Source organism: Scyliorhinus canicula, chromosome 14 (genome assembly GCF_902713615.1).
Source record: "Scyliorhinus canicula chromosome 14, sScyCan1.1, whole genome shotgun sequence".
NCBI classification, from domain to species: Eukaryota; Metazoa; Chordata; class Chondrichthyes; order Carcharhiniformes; family Scyliorhinidae; genus Scyliorhinus; species Scyliorhinus canicula.
Window position 1 is genome coordinate 21338447 of NC_052159.1, and position 17943 is coordinate 21356389.

A 17943-nucleotide genomic window follows, 5' to 3' on the forward strand; every position below is an offset into this window, starting at 1 on the left:
CATTGTGCCAAATCAGATGCAGGGGAGTTGAGGTGCTGAGGTAGAGCTGAGCGTCCTTAGTACCACACAAAATCTGACGTTTTGGTAGCAGACAATGTCTCTCAGGGGCTGCACGTAGATAATAAATAGGAGGGGCCATGAATAAATCCTTGAGGGATTCCAGAAGTAACAGATGTGTGAAGAGAAATCACTGCAGGAGATTCTCAGACTACGATTAGCTTTATGATAATAGAACCAAGTGAGACAGTTCCACTCAGTTGGATGATGTAGGTCATGTTCAAGGAGGATGGTTTGGTCAGTCATGTCAAAAGGTGCAGAGAGATCGAGAAGGATAGGGAGGGATTATGCACCACAAACACAATAGTTGTCATTGGCAACTTTGATAAGTGCTGTTTCACTGCCCTGGCAGACTCAGAAACCGGAGAGGATAGGTTAAAAAATTGAACCGGGGTATGATGGCACTGAGCTGGACCTTGAACTCTCAACTTTCTGTCTCAGAGGCAACAGCGCTGTTTCACCGAGCCACGGTTGTGCCTTATTTAAATGACTGCCATATAAAGGAACTAGAACATGGAAGTTGTGGAGTACCTGGATCTTTGAGTTTAATGGCCATTTCATGTATGGTTTCCACCTCTTCCTCTTGTGGTGCATGTATTACCATCACAGTTGAACCAATGATACTTAGAAAACAACCAAGTTTGCCATGGAGATTAAGTCTTTCATTCAGAAAGTAAGATGACAGAACAGCACTGTGGAAACAGAAAAATAATGTAAACACCATGTTTGAAATAGATTAGATATTAAGGTAGACACAAGCTACAACTTGTAGCCACAGTTAGTTGATTACAATTGAAGCTCAATAATTGCTCAACACTGAACTGCCCTAGCACTACAGGACAGGAGACACCAAACAAGAACCTGCCCACTCCTTGACTACTTCCATGCTGGCTTGTGCGACTGCTGTGAAGTTAGTTCCCTCTTATTTTGCCTGATGATAGATGTCTAGTACATTGCTGAAATATTGAAGTAAGGTGCAAGGGAACATGGTTGCTTCCAAAATTGACACATAAATGCAGTCCCACCAATGAATAATAGATTTTCAATATTTTGTTTGTACCTGTAATATTTAACAGAGTTTGTTAACTACTTAACAGTGATTGGACACAGAATAATAGCAAACAGTTTACATTTGCTAGAGACACAAAGTTCCTGTATGCATATGTTCCAACATGCTTTAAAATTAATGAAATTCTATCCAGGATTTGGGAAATTTTGTGCTCAAGAAGCATGAACAATTCCAACCTGGATGAGTGTGGATTAGTATCCAGTCTGCCCCAAACTCAGATTTCTCAAGTTTCGCTGCAGAGATGGTCTATAATTTGTGCCTTGCTTTGAAGGAGATGGATTTGGATTTGTTTGTTTATTGTCACGTGTACCGAGGTACAGTGAAAAGTATTTTTCTGCGAGAAGCTCAAACAGATCATTTAGTACATGAAAAGAAAAGAAAAACAAAATACATAATAGGGCAACACCAGGTACACAATGTAAATACATAGACACTGGCATTGGGTGAAGCATACAGGAGTGTCGTATTAATCAGGTCAGTCTATAAGAGGGTGGTTTAGGAGTCTGGCAACAGCAGGGAAGAAGTTGTTTTTGAATCTCAGACTTTTGTATTTCCTGACCAATGGAAGAGTTGGAAGAGTGAGTAAGTCGGGTGGGAGGGGTCTTTGATTATGCTGTCCGCTTTCCAGCGAGGGAGGTGTTCATCTGGAAACACCAAATGCTGCAATTTGGTATTTTGTTGCTTGGGGTCATATTTTGGACTATTTTATACCAAGATTTGTTATTTCCTATTTTCTCTGATGTCCCACATCAATATTCTTACCTTACAAGGACACTAAGAGCTCCCAACGGGGTCACTAACGTGGCTGGAGCAAAGGCATATGCAGCAAAGTTAGCAGCTTCACCAGCACCCACTGCAAGAAGAGGTAAAGAACCCGGTTAAAATTCTTGATGCCTTTTTTTCTAATTCACAATTTTATTTTAGCACTGTTTGCATAAAGGACGTTAGTATTTAACAAAATCACACCGAATCACTGTGAAAAAGCATTTGGTGCAAGTATTCCATCCAAACCAGGGTATGGAGCATGCCACGGAGTTTGTATAACGTTTCTAATACACAAAGGCAAAGTATTTATATCTCTAGGTGGATACAGAGCAGCACATACTGGGTGACATGATCTGTCCTCATATAGAAAGAATTGTATTATTTTAGCACTTTCCATGGCTCAATGCGCTTTATAAACAATTAAATACTTTTGAAGTGTATATCTGTTGTGATGTAGGAGGCACAGCAACCAATTTGCACTCAGCAATCGCCCACAAACCACAAGATGAAAGTGCCCAGATAATCCGTTTCTGTGAAGTAGATGAAGGGATAAATATCGCCCAGACCACCAAGGATAACTCCCCTATTATTCTTCAAAAATTTGCCATGGGATCTTTTGACATCCACCCAAGCAGGCAACGTCCGATTAAAAAGGTGGGAATTCCAACAATGCAGCACTCCATCAGTATTGCACTGGAGTGTCGGCCTTGATTTTTGCACTCAAGTTCTGAATTTGAACCTGGAACCTTGTGACTCAAAAGGCCAAATCAAAATAGCAAAGGCAATCATAAAAACTCAGGACAGCTGAGGACTAAAAAAATGAGGACAGCTTTGACAAAGAGTCATCGGACTCGAAACGTTAGCTCTTTTCTCTCCCTACAGATGCTGCCAGACTTGCTGAGATTTTCCAGCATTTTCCCTTTCGTTTCATAAAAACTCAGTTTGGGTTCAAATTGTTAAATCCTTGGCACAGAACAGTTTGAAAAATAATTTTACAATAACATGCAGAGCTCTTTCGTTTACAACCATAAATTACACCAGCTAAATTCAAACAATATGTAATTTGTGAACAATCATTTAGCCTTGCCTTGATAAGAATCCAGGTTAGATTAGAACATTTTCAGTGTCTAACACAACTCCTAAAGCTGCACTACAAATGACCACAACAATGTATAGTATTAACCCTATTTAGTAAAATAGTTTCAAGTTGGCACCAGCTGGGCTAAGTAGCTGACCAACTTAATCCAAGATGTTTGTTTTTGCTAATTTAGTTGACCTTGGGTTTTTTAATTTTACAGATATTTAAACTTTCCTTAGCAATCCTGGGTTAGAAACGGGACAATCATGCAGGGTTCCGGATAACTATCCAACAGTGCTGAAATGCATGAGTGGGGAAACAGACACAGGCCTTTTATCCAGTCATGTCTGCACTGGCTCGTGAGTAACTCGCCTAGTGCCAACTGACAAATTCAACTGAAGAATAGGTATTTGGCGAAATACTGGAGGCTGCCAATGGAATATTTAAAGAATAAGAATATAAGAAATAAATCAGTAGTCTATTCCGACACTCGTACCAGCTGACCATTCAGGACAATCATGGCTAATATTCCATCTCGGTTAGGGGATGGCGCAGTGGTTAGCACTGCTGCCTCACGGTGCTGAGGACCCGGGTTCAATCCCGGCCCCAGGTCACTGTCCATGTGGAGTTTGCACATTCTCCCCATGTCTGCGTGGGTCTCACCCCCACAACCCAAAGAGGTGCCTGGTAGGTGGATTGACCAAAGTAGCACAGCGGTTAGCACCGTGGCTTCACAGCACCAGGGACCCAGGTTCGATTCCCGGCTTGGGTCACTGTCTGTGCGGAGTCTGCACATTCTCCCTGTGTCTGCGTGGGTTTCAGACGGTTTCCTTCCACAAGTCCTGAAAGACCTGCTTGCTAGGTCAATTGGACATTCTGAATTCTCGCTCAGTGTACCCAAACAGGCGTCGGAGTGTGGCAACTAGTGGCTTTTCACAGTAACTTCACTGCAGTATTATTGTAAGTCTACTTGTGACACTAATAAAGATTATAAATTGTCCCTTAATTGGGGGGAAAATGAATTGGGTACTCTAAATTTTTAAAAAAAAATTCACTCAGTTATAACCTCCTATACTATTTCGATCCCCCCCCCAATTCCCTTAGCATCCAAAAGTGTGTTGGTCTCTGCCTTCAACATACATTAATTGAGCATACACAGCACTCTATTGTAGAGAATTGCAAAGATTCACAACCCTTGGAGTGAAGACATTTCTCCTCATCTCAGTTTGCAGTTTGAGGGGGGTGGAGTGGGGGGTGGTAGTGGCATCACGGTAATGTCATTGGACTAGTAACTCAGAGGCCTAGGCTAATGCTCTGAGGACACGGTGGCAGTTGATGAAATTTGAATTCAATTAATAAAAGCTAGTCTCAATAATGGTTACCATGACAAATATAATCAATTTTTGGAAAGATCCATTTGGTTCACTCATGTCCTTTAAGGAAGGAAATCTGCCATCCTTACCCGGTCAGCCCGACACAGACCCACAGCGATGTGGTTGGCCCTTGTCTATGAAATGGCCCAGCAAGCCACACAATTCAAGAGCAACTAGGGATGGGAAAAATGCTGACCTGATCAGCGGTGCCCACATCCCCTGAAAGAATACATTTTTTTTTTAAATCGCAGTTCTAAATGGCTAACTTCTTATTCTGAGACTGTGACTTAACATCTAGACTCCCCAGCCAGGAGAACACTGTCCTAGAACATACAGTGCAGAAGGAGGCCATTCGGCCTATCGAGTCTGCACCGACCCACTTAAGCCCTCACTTCCACCCTATCCCCGTAACTCAATAACCCCTCCTAACCTTTTTGGTCACTAAGGGCAATCTATTATGGCCAAACCACCTAACTTACACGTCTTTGGACTGTGGGAGGAAACCGGAGCACCTGGAGGAAACCCACGCAGACACGGGGAGAACGTGCAGACTCCGCACAGTGACCCAGCAGGGAATTGAACCTGGGACCCTGGTGCTGTGAAGCCACCATGCTATCCACTTGTGCTACAGTGCTGCCCAGTTTGACCCTCGTCAAGCCCTTGCATAATTTCTATATTTCACTCTTCTAAACGCAAGGGAATAGACCCAGTCTATTCAATCTCTCCTCACAGGACAATCACTATTTTCTCAGTTTCTGAAATCTCACAGCTTCTTGTACAGACTCCTCACAATCACAAAGACGAGCAAATCCTCGTTATGCCGAGAGAGCTGTAGACATATCGGGGACTGTCCAGATCCATGTCAAATTGACCAAAGGGGATGTCATATGCATCTGACCAGCTCATCTTGCTGGCAGTCAGTGAGTCTGCCGAGACAATGGTTTACCCAAACGTCAGACCTTCAAGATAGGTGGCATCTCTTTCAACAACTAATGATTGGGACATTATCAGCCCTAAATCAAAGCCAATTGCAGACACCGGATAAACATCCAGATTTGAAGTCACTGTGGAGATGGAAGGTCATATGACTCGAGTGACCATTTTGAAATCCATACATGCGTTTGAGAACTAGTCACTCCACTGTTTTAACATCAAACTGGTGAGCCACCAATGAGCTGGCCCATCTCGGCAGAACAGCAGCCTGCACCTCGAAACTGTCTCTGCTGGAAGATTTTGTACCAATTGCCTTCTGAACCGGCCCAGTTACTGCGTACCCATTTCAACATTTTAGTGAATATTCATTTCAGTGGTTCTTGTACTGGAAAAAAAAAATTCTATATTTGCACCCCCCCCCCCCCCCCCCCAACTTACTGACTGTGCACGTGCATGTGTGTCTGTTTGGAAAATATGTTGCAAACACTCCATCCCTCGGGTTTTGAATGTGGAAAATAAACTTAACTTCTTAGTCACTCCTAACTTGAGTTTATTATTAGTAAATTGGATCACAAAAGCGGAGGGATTGGAAAACAGGTGGGTGGCAGTAGGAAATCAGTGCAGTTCGTCTGCAACAAAGAAAAATGTAGGAAATGGGTATTTCTTGAGAGAATCCACATTGCTCCAGTACTTACTTGACAACAATCCAGCCCACCATAACCACTCTTTAAGATACGCATGTCCACCCTGACCTGTGGATCAGAGAAAACAAGATGTACTGACAGAATTAAGTAATCAGCTATAATTCTAGTATATAATTTCTACAACAAGCGGGGGTGGCGTATGGAACAGGCTACTACAGTTCTTGAAAGTAGCCACATGCATAAACTCTAATTTTTTCTCGTTCCTTACTTCCACCGTTTCCATGACACTCATGCAGACTATTCTCACACTTCAGTTTCAGGAAATGTTATGATCACACTGTCTCAATTTATTTTTCAGGAAATCCCTTCTGATGTTACTGATCTTTCCCATCAGTGAAACTGAGGCTACTGGGATTAGGGAAAAGTAGCCTTGTTCACAAGGGAACACAAACACATTTATTTCACACAGCTCAAGTTTTCTTTCTTCCAAATCTTTTCTTTGCCATTTTTTTGAGTAAAGGTACTGACTCATGCTCAAGTACAGATTACATGGACAGCAGGCGTCATATTTCACCAGGCCCTGCAAGAAGCTGCACTTCAAGCGAATTATCAATAAACACACAAACAAGGTGCTGGGAGATTGCTCTTTCTTTCACATTTGTTTCCACAGTGGTACGTGTAAAGACATTCACCATAAAAGTTCTCCATGTGGGAGTTTAAACAATGAACAGGTAGTTTGATATTGTGGATATCACAGCCAAGCACATTCCTGTACTCACTTTGTACCCATGCTCACTGGATGGCAAGCATTTTAGAAACCCTGGTTGATATTTTGTCATCTTAGCACAGGAATGCCAAATGTAATTGTATTTTCATTCCAACTGAGAAGTTAACTCAAAACAAGGGAAATGAAAAATGGGACCTGCCTGGACTGTCACCTCCGCTTTACTCCAGGCTGTGCATTACTCAATTAAGCTAGCGAAGTGGTCCTTCCAATGAAAGCATAAGTCTAGTTTGTAATCAGACCCAGCATCAGAATATTGATCAGGCAAATTAAAATTGACTTGAACTGATCATTTAAATGGTACAGTTTTAAAGAAAGTACATGGCCAGAGATCCCTCAGCATGTATGCACATCAATCTTTGAAAGAGGCAGGACAAACGAAGAACACTGTTTAAAAAGCAAATAGATCTTTGGCTTTATGAATGGATGAACAGAATACAAACAGCAAGGAAGATTATAAAATCTACGGCATGGAGACAGGCCGGCCGGCCTAAAGTGGTCCATGCCAACCAAAAGGCCCATCTAAGCTAACCGCATTTGTGAAAGAAATTGGTTCGGCCTTTGCCAGATTACTATCAAGTTCCAGCCACCGGATTTTAGAAAAGTTAATTGACCTTAGTGCAGAGAACATTTACTGGAATGGTATCAGAGGTACAGAACTTATAGAGAAATGGAATTGTTCTCCTTAGAATATAGAAAGTCAAGTGATGCTGCAATAAAAGTGTTGACCAAGTTTTTGGTAAGATCTGGTTCAGGACAAATAATATTTTGTCTGGAAAAGGCAAGGTTTGAGATTCAAGACTCTTGCTTAAAAAAAAAAGCTACAAGATTCCACCAGTTTGAACAAACAGGCCAGAAAGATAGAACAATTTACATTCAGGATTAATACGAGATACATAGGATTTTTTTTTTTTTTTAATCTTTATTGTCACAAGTAGCCTTACATTAACATGGCAATGAAGTTACTGCGAATAGCCCCTAGTCACCACATTCCGGCGCCTGTTTGGGTACACAAGAGGGAGAATTCAGAATGTCCCATTTACCTTATAGCACGTCTTTCGAGACTTGTGGAAGGAAACCGGAGCACCCAGAGGAAACCCACGCAAACACAGGGAGAATGTGCAGAGTCCATACAGACAATGACTTAAGCCGGGAATTGAACCTGGGACCCTGGCGAAATTGAGTGGGGAGATCAGTAACTCCCATAGGTCTTGGACGTTTCATCCTTAGTGGGTGGGCATGCGCATTCTGGCAGTTTTAGGGCTCGATCATCCTGACAATGGTGCACCTCCGTAAAAAAGGGCAAAAAATTAGAAACGGTGCAAACAAGCCAGTCAGCTAACCGGAAGTGAAGCAACAGTGCTACCCACTGTGCTGCCCCACAAGCAACAAGCAAACTGGGGCCAAACACACCACAGCACAATAAATGGCAATGTAACCAAGGCAGATTCTATGGGTTTATCAACACCCCACCAAGATGTCAATGAACACCATGGCTCAACCAATCTTGTTGAAACTCTCTCTCAAATGAGCACCTTCAAAAATCGCTCCAACTTGGATGGTCTCAATGACAGCACATCGTGCAGGGTTTCAATTTAGTCTTCCGAGACTTTGTCTCCTGGATTACCAATTATACACTCAAAGCACCAACTCACACGCATAACTCCAGTTCTTTGGCCACGCTGCGCAATACTCCAAAGGACTGCCTTTGGTCCAATGGCCCGCAGCACAGAGTTACCAACCTTCTGTGGTCTTCCTCAAATGCCAGGGCTTCTCCTGAGCCCTTCTTGATGGCCACGGGTGTCTCCTGAATCCTCTTCAGCTGCGAGAGCTTCTCCTGAACCTCACCACATATGGTCTGCCAAACGCAGCCCTTCTTCTGTTTGGAGCTTCTTTCTCTGTTCCTCTTTCTTCTGAACTGGGACCTCTCACTGCTTCTGTTTGGGACTCCTCCTTGTCCCCTACCTGGGACTCTTCTCTGAAATGGCACTCCGCTTCCGGTTAGCTGACTGGCCCTTTTTCACGGAGGTGCACCATTGTCAGGATGATTGAGCCCTAAAACTGCCAGAATGTGCATGCCCACTCGCTAAGGATTAAACACCCAAGACCTATGGGAGTTACTGACCTCCCCACTAAATGAGATTAAGTTTGTCGCTCAGAGGCAGAAGAATCAATGACCAATAATTGGAAGAATCAGAAGCAAGAGGGGAAAAAATTGCACTGCAAGTTGTGGCGATCTGGAGTGCACCTTCAGAAAAAGGTACTGAAAGCATAATTAATAGTAAATTTATTTTTTAAATATAAATTTAGAGAACCCAATTATTTGTTTTCCAATTAAAGGGCAATTTAGCGTGGCCGATCCACCTAACCTGCACATCTCTGGGTTGTGGGGGTGAGACGAACGTAGACAGGAGGGAAAAGTCAATAGTAAATTAAAAGAGGAATTAGAACCATAGAAAATTTATGCTGCAGAAAGAGGCCTTTCAGCCCATCGTGTCTACGCCAGCCACAAAAAGAGAAAAAAGGAAACTAGCGACTCATTTTAATCCCATTTTCTAGCATCTGATCTGTAGACTAGCAGGTAACAGCACTTCATCTGCAGGTCCAGATACCTTTTAAATGAGTTGAACAATTCAGCCTCAACCACCAGTGAATTGCGAACGTCCACCACCCACCGGGTGAAAAAGCTTTTCCTCCTGTCCCTTCTAATCTTTCTACCAGATGCCTTAAATCTATGCCCCCCTTGTAACTGATCGCTCAGCTCGGATAAATATTTGAAGGAGAAAAAATTACAGAGCTATAGGGAAAAGGCAGTGGGGTGGGATAGGACTTTCAAAACAGCTGGCAGGCACAATGAGCCAAATGGACTCCTGCATTGTAGTGTCATGCCATGAAGTTATGCCTCCGAGCAATCTGCCAGATAAAACACACAAGGGCAGATGTACAATAACATTTAAGCTGCAGAATAAATTTTAAGGATCCATCATCTTGGTGAGCTGGTAAGATAAAGGTCTATGGCCATAATTACTCAAAATAAGTTATATAACAAAACATGATATGTCAAATGGAAACATAATTATGGACTTTCAAAATATTGTTCTCTGAACGTGGGCAGCACTGAGGTAGTGGTCCAGAAATAGAGATCTAAAAAAAACTTCACCACACCCACACATTACAACCTTGTTTACACAGCAGTCAAGTAACGATATCTCACCTGCTCGCATTGACCCTTTTTTGGCCAGTCTGAGGAGACCTTTCTTTTTTAAGATGAAACTTCCTCCAATAAAGATGCTGGAGCTAATGGCTAATGCTAAGCCAACATAGAAGTCATATTTTCCTCTTTCCTGGCCCATTCTTCTTGGTGTTGGCAAGCAGACGTTTATCACATTAAGCACCAAACAGAGGCACTGCCGCTGGGACTGAGGCAAACAAGTAAAAGGTGACAACTGGAGCTATGATCAAAACAAACATAAAAATAGGTTTAAATATTTTCTGGTGGGACAAATTAGACACCCTTTTCTTGTGGCTTATGTAGGATTTACTTCTGTCACCTATCCTCTTCCCCAGAAGCAAAGACCGTACTAACATTATGCAGATCCCTCCTATGATACATTGCCAGGTTTCAAGTATTCTCAAGCTATTTTATTTTAATTTAGAGTACCCAATTATTTTTTCCAATTAAGGGGCAATTTTTAACATGGCCAATCCACCTACCCTGCACATCTTTCGGTTCTGAGGATGAAACCCACGCAGACACTGGCAAAATGTGCAAACTCCACACGGACAGTGACCCAGGGCCGGGATTCGAACCCGGGTCGTCAGCGCCGTAGGCAGCAATGTTATCCACAGTGCTACTGTGCTGCCCCTCTCATGCTATATTTAATGGATTATGGTAACTTCATGTTTTCTTCTCAATTACTAATATTTTAATACATGCCAAACTGGGCAGCACGGTAGCATGGTGGTTAGCATAAATGCTTCACAGCTCCAGGGTCCCAGGTTCAGTTCCCGGCTGGGTCACTGTCTGTGCGGAGTCTGCACGTCCTCCCAGTGTGTGCGTGGGTTTCCTCCGGGTGCTCCGGTTTCCTCCCACAGTCCAAAGATGTGTGGGTTAGGTGGATTGGCCATGCTAAATTGCCCGTAGTGTCCTAAAAAAAAGTAAGGTTAAGGGGGGGTTGTTTGGGTTACGGGTATAGGGTGGATACATGGGTTCGAGTAGGGTGATCATTGCACGGCACAACATCGAGGGCCGAAGGGCCTGTTCTGTGCTGTACTGTTCTATGATCTATGAAATGTAAAGGCTTCCCAAAATGTGTGATGAGAGCATAGCAGGAATAGAAAACCAGACATAATTCAATTAAAATGCTTTTCTACAGTTCACAAACTTGAATTGACACAAACAGAAAAACAGACCGTCTCCTTCTGTCAGATCTGCTAAGATTTCCAGCACTTTGTTTTCAGACATACAAAATGTTTAATTCGGTGGTGGAGTAAGGAAAGATTTTGGGGAAACGGCTGTGAAGGTTTTTCAATTGCATATCCTAACCCAGTGCAACCCCTGGTTCTTAGTTCTCCTCAGCTGACCTTACTTCCCTTATTCATTGCTCTTCGCCCAATCCCAGATCATTTCTCCCCACCCAACCTGAATACTGATGTTAAGTCCAACTCATATGATATCCAATGGCAACTTACACTCTCAACTGAATGGACATTTATTACAATGGCAAACTCAGATGTGCCATATATTTTTCAAATATGAATACACCCATACACTCCAGGGAATGGACTTATTCAAGCTGCCCTTGCCCTTCAAATTGGGCGAGGAGAGGTGACAGAAAAGACAAAATGCAGCCACATTTTAAACTGCTGACCTTTATTTTGCATGCTAAACCTCCATGCCAAATGTCAGTTCAATAAACACTTGGTTTCCATTTTCCAACGTGCAAATCCTGGACAATTCTAACACGGCATCTTAACCGTCTTTAGCTAATAATTGTTCTCTGGGGAAGAAGGGTGTACACAAATTTTAAACTATGAACAGAACTGAAATTAGCAGTATGACAAAAGGAAAATTCATTAATGTGTGCTCACCAGTTTAACATTGCATGTATCTTTTCACCACAATAAACACCCAGGGCAAATTTAACAAGGGAGTGAATGAGCATGAGACATCACATCTCAAGAAATTATTACTGAGTGTTAATCGGGCTTGCATGATCTCCATCAACGATGTCAAGAACACAGAGAGAGAAAAATCAATGGAAATAAATTATAACGGGGAGATGTTGAAAATCTGAAAATGCTGGAAAAACTCAGATTGGGTAGAATGGGGAAAGAAACAAAATTAGCATTTTAGGTTGATGACCTTCCATCAGAACTAGGAAAAGTTAGAAATTTAAAAGATATTAAGCGCAGAAGGAAGAAGACGGAAAAAGAGCAAAAGGAAAGGTGTGTAACAGGACAGAAGACAGGAGAGATTAAATAACAAGAGTTGAGAATGCAGGGTTAATTAGATTGGACCAAGTAAAGAAACAAAAAGCTGTGTCAAGAGGAGATGTGAATTGAGCAGCTGCTGTTCAAAAGCAAAAATTAGGAAGAAACAAGACTAAAACCAAAGCCATCCGCTCCTCCAGCCTCAGTGTTCAATGGGTTATTCCCCTCCATTTCCACAACCTCCGTACGAAGCACATCTTCCCCTCCATGTCCATCATCCCAAAGGAATAATTCCCCATAACTACTTGGTTTACTCTTCAATCATCCCCAACAATGCCTCCCCTTCTATGGCACTTTTCCATTCAAGTGCACGAGATTCAAAACTGGCGCTTTTACATAACTCCTCTCTCCTCATCATTGTAGGCCCCAAACATTCCATTCAGGCGAAAGTGGTTTACATGTACTTCTTTCAATTTAGTATACTAAATGTGCTCCCACAATGCGCTCTGCTCTATATCGCAGAGACCAATGCAGGTCAGGTGAATATTTTGTTCAATCCACAGGCATGACCCAAAATCTTCCAGTAGTCTACCATTTTAAGCTTTGACAGAGTTATCCAGACTCAAAACATTAGCTAGCCTCTCCACAGGTGGTGTCAAACCTGCTGAGATTGTCCAGTATTTTATGTTTTTATTTCAGATTCCAGCATCCGCAGTGATTTGCTTTCATTATTTTAATTCTCTACCTTGTTCTCAATGCTGTCCCTTCTGCCCTTGGCTTCATGCAATATCCCAATGAAGCTCAACATTGACACAAGGTACAGCACCTTATCTTTGGATTAGGCACTTTACAGTCCTCTGGGACTCAACAATGAGATCAACAATTTCAGGCCATAATTTTTCCCCCCCAATTTCTTTCCTTTCCCCTTGTAGCTTCCCATTTTACTCTTGTTTTTGCTTTTGGATAGTAGGTAGCTGTTCATTATTGCGCCATTCACACCTCCTCTGGACACATCTTTTGTGTATTTACTTGTCCCACTTCCACTCCCTTTGGCCCTGTACCAACTCTTTTGTCATTTAATCTCCTCTGTCTTCCACCCCAGCACAGACTTTTCCTTCTGTTCTTTTTCCACCCTTCCTCCTTTCACTTGGTTACAATCAATGACATCTCTAACTTTTCCAAGTTCTGATGAAAGACCATCGACGTGAAATATTAACTCTGTTCGCTCTCCATAGATGGTGCCTGACCTGTTGTCTATTTCCAGCACTTTCTGATTTAATTACTTCAGAATCATTTGTTGGCTTCCGAATTGACATTTCAGAGCATCTATCCTGCAATTTATATCAGTTACATTTACTGACATTAAATATACAGTACATGGACCCAGCCCCCCACCCAATTGGCATTTCGGTCCGATTGTAATGTTTTCATCATCTAGGGTTCTAACACTAAAAATCTTTGGCCCGTCCACAAATTCACTCAGTTCCCACATCATCTTCATTCAGATCATTTATACAATATAGAACAATGATCCCAACCCCAATCCCTGTTGGACTGCACTAGAATGCACTCTCTGCACACAACCATTACCATAGTTACCCTCTGCCTCCAAAAACCAGCCAACTCCTTATTTACCTCGAATCTGTCCTCTACTTTATATAGGTCTCCACCTTCTAAATTTCTAAAGCTTTGACAAAGGGTCATCTAGACTTGAAACATTAGCTCTTTTCTCTCCCTACAGATGCTGACAGACCTGCTGAGATTTTCCAGCATTTTCTTTTTGGTTTCAAATTCCAGCATCCGCAGTAATTTGCTTTTATCCTATGATTGGTGCACGTTGGCTGCTGAAGACAGTCCAAGTTGATAATGTGTTGCAACCCACCAATCTGCCCAATGGTCTGATCATTGATTACGGTATGATAGGGCAGCACGGTGGCACAGTGGTTAGCATTGCTGCCTCACGGCACTGAGGTCCCAGGTTCGATTCCGGCTCTGGGTCACTGTCGGTGTGGAGGTTGCACATTCTCCCCTTGTTGGAGTGGATTTCGCCGCCACAACCCAATAGGTGTGCAGGATAGGTGGATTGGCCATGCTAAATTGCCCCTTAATTGGAAAAGAAAATGAATTGGCTACCCCAAATTTATTTTTTGAAAAAGCTTGGTATGCTTACTGTGCAGTCTCAAACACATACTGAGTTATGTTTTTTTGAATGCATAGCCTGTCAAATATTTGTTGCCTTTTCTTAAATAATATGATTTATATAATCACATGGATAGGGCCAGTGGCAGCCATTTATACACCATGTTGTGCTCGGAACAGAAATCTGAAAGAAACCACAGTGTTATATGTACTGCACGAGTCTCTTATGATTCATGTTTATGCTGCAAGGACATACTAAAGGATAAAGAGTTCTGGGATGTATTGTTAAGACAGTTCTATATAAAACAAAAGGTGCGTCCTTGTACAAGACCTTGGAGAGGCCCGATCTAGAATATTTGGTCTAATACAGGTTCCCTCAAATGATGGGAGACTCTTCCAAAGGAAAGCAATTAGGGCTTTTAAACTTGATTTCATTCTAAGTTCTCACAATTAATTTAGGTGTGCGGGATCGTTTTATTCTTTAAAAAAGAAGCGAAGTTCAGGGAGATTTGATTGGGAATTTAAATTTAAGGAGGAATCAAAATGTGGCTGTATGAATAGCCAAATTGAATCAGATAGGGCAAAATTAAGAAACATGCATATAGGATACGCAAGCATGGATCCAGCCTAGATGCCAATTTTTTTTTTCCAAGAGGACCACCAACCTCAGAGAACCAGCTAGCTTATGCAGATGCGCTGCACACATTCGAAAGGGAGATTTGCTGGCAGGTCCTAGCTGAGGCTGATATCACGAGACAAAAGACATACAATGTGGTCCCTCTGGAATTGATTTTAATTGACTTGGGGGATGAAGAGGCATTGTCACCAGTAATTTTCATTTCCGTAGTGCCTTTAACATTTTAAAAATAAATTTACAGTACCCAATTATTTTTTTTCCCCAATTAAGAGGCAATTTAGCGGTGTGAACACTCCACAAGGACAGTGACGCGGGGCCGGGATCAAACCCGGGTCCTCGGCGCCGTGAGGCAGCAGTGCTAACCACTCTGCCCACCTGCCGCCCTTTAGTGCCTTTAACATAACAACCATCTGAAGGCACTTCAGCAGAGTGTTATCAAACAAATGTTGATACCGAGCCACATGTGAGAGAGAGATCGAGAGAGAGAGAGAGCGAGAGAGAGCGAGAGAGAGCGAGAGAGAGCGAAATCAAGAGAGAGAGAGATATCGCGATCTGTGTGGAGTTTGCACACATTCTCCCCGTGTATGCGTAGGTTTCCTCTGGCTGCTCCAGTTTCCTCCCACATCCAAAGATGCGCAGGTTAGGTGGAATTCCAGAGATAGGGCAGGGGACTGGTGCAGGTATAGGGTGCTCTTTCAGAGTCGATGCAGACTCGATGGGGCGAATGGCCGTCTTCTGCACTGCAGGGATTCTATGGACAGGGCTGAAAGTGGTTAGCGATATTGAAGGATTTGAAAACAAAGGTGAGAATTTTATTTTCAAGGCTCTGTGAAATCGAGCCAATGTAGCTCGGTAAACACAGAAGATATATCTCCAATTCTTTTCTGCTAAATTAGCCAAGAGGTTTTTTTTAATCTCTCTTGGGAGATTACACAGCTGCTGGTGGGAGAGATATGTGGGAGTCATGGGGTTTAAATGTAATATGACCGTGCGGGACAGGCTCGATAAGCCAGCTTGTCTGTTTTGTTTCATCAATTTCATATGCCAAATAGACAGCTATTTTGTAGCTACATTGAGCAACTGTTCTCTGTCAGAAGGTCACAAAACCTATGTTCACATGATATTCACACAGAAAGTGACGAGTATTTGAAATACTGTACAATTTCTGTAAATTAGAACTAAAGAACTTACAACTCAAAATCTGTTAAATTCTGGGGATTGCAGGATAAACCTTGTGAGTACATTGCACCCAAGAACATGTGTCTGAATTAATAATGATGGACTGAATTATACTTCTCATCCATATTTATCACATAGTGTTAGATACAATTAACTAACCAGCATTTATACGCAATGGTAAACTGATGCCTTATGAAACACAAGCAATGGCTAAATAATTAGTACAATACCTTGTAGCTTTGATGTAACAGTTAACATGCAGTTCCTCCTTTCAATAAATGCACTGGGTTTCCATTTACAAATGATATGCAATATACCTGTTGGCAGGAAATACGGTAATTGTTTAAATGTAAATTGTTTACAGCAAGAAAGGAATTAGGTTGAAATAATTGTGCACAGTTGACTGCGTCCCTGTCTCTCTGCTTCTTACCATAATTCGAGTTAACATCGCAGAATTGCAAACTACAGAAAACATTTCCTAATCATTATCACAAAACTAAAGTTCTAATAAACCAGCAGCCCTAAACATATGGCCCAACTGACTGATCACACACTTGGATTTAAGGGATAACTAACTATGGAATATAATTTTTCATAAGTGAATTTCCCATGGTCATGTTAAATGTTCATTGAAGGAAATGGTAAATATTTTAGATTCTAGCTAAGGATCGGTAATCAGTGTACAGGTTGAAGACAATTTTCAAAACAACCGGAGACGGCATGCGGAAAATATTTTTTACGCAATGGGTGGGTTAGGATTTTGAGTGCATTTCCTGGTAGGCTGGTGGACAATGATTTGGCAGTAGCATTCAAAAGATAATTAGATAAATAGTCGTATTTTTAAAAATTAGCAGGGACATGGGGAAAGAGTAGGAGAATGGGACTAACTGGGTTACTCTTCGAAAGAATCAGCACAAATTTGATAACTGAATGGTGCCCTTCAGTGCTATAATGTTATGATTCAATGTGCTAATAGTAACAGGTTAAACAACATGACAACACCCATAACTTCATTGAAGCCTACTCGTGACAATAAACGATTTTCATTTCATTTCATTATTTGAATAATAAGAACAGATGTTATTATTAGCATTTCTGTGCTGTCCAACGATTTTAACTGGAAACAAGGCCACATTAAGAACTCAGGAATTCTTACTAAATAACTAACTATCTGTTTCATACATTTATATTTCCAATAAGTTAATTTTTCAGTGTCAATAGTACATAAACTTAGTGTTGCAATTAATGCATGCGTGAATTATTTCATTCTACTTTCCAAAATTCTAACAGTAATGTATATATTCATTCTGCAGTCTTTGAATGTTGAAATTTTAAAGAACTGAAACTACAACCCAACAACAACTTCTTTACTCTTCAGTCACAAGGGGCTGGTTCTCTTCTGTTCCAAATAGCTAGGGGATGAAAGATTGAAGTGGAGCCTACGGTTTTATTCACAAAGCACGTTAAACATGAACATCCTACCCAACAATCAGTTTCAGTATGCTCCAATAGGAGCACAAGTGAATTGTCCATTAATGCTCACTACTCAATACAATTAAATACTCATAGAACATAATCATACAATTTACAGTGCAGGAGGCGGCCATTCGGCCCATCGATCTGTACCGACCTTTGGATCCCACTTGCACCCCACTTAAACCCACACCTCCACCGTACCCCGCCGCCCCACCTAATCTTTTTTGGACATTAAGAGCAATTTAGCATGGCCAATCCACCTGACCTGCGCATCTTTGAACTGTGGGAGGAAATCCCCAGAGGAAACCCACGCAGACACGGGGAGAACGTGCAGACTCCGCAGACAGTGACCCAAGCCAGGAATCGAACCTGGGAC

General features: G+C 41.9%; 1 protein-coding gene across 6 annotated transcripts in view; it reads right to left on the reverse strand.

Annotated features, from left to right (window-relative positions):
• Positions 1-17943, reverse strand: part of nipa2 (NIPA magnesium transporter 2) — a 72550-nt gene that overhangs the window by 3097 nt on the left and 51510 nt on the right. For 3 of the 6 annotated variants that reach the window (XM_038818072.1, XM_038818074.1, XM_038818073.1), the window contains exons 2-6: positions 16322-16408; positions 9918-10155; positions 5971-6027; positions 1889-1979; positions 589-749 (exon numbers count right to left, since the gene is read on the reverse strand). In XM_038818072.1, the coding sequence (XP_038674000.1) occupies positions 589-749; positions 1889-1979; positions 5971-6027; positions 9918-10056 (448 nt within the window). In that variant the 5' untranslated portion in view covers positions 10057-10155; positions 16322-16408. The remainder of the gene's footprint in view (positions 1-588; positions 750-1888; positions 1980-5970; positions 6028-9917; positions 10156-16321; positions 16409-17943) is intronic. The other 3 variants (XM_038818075.1, XM_038818077.1, XM_038818076.1) reach the window with 1 other exon arrangement.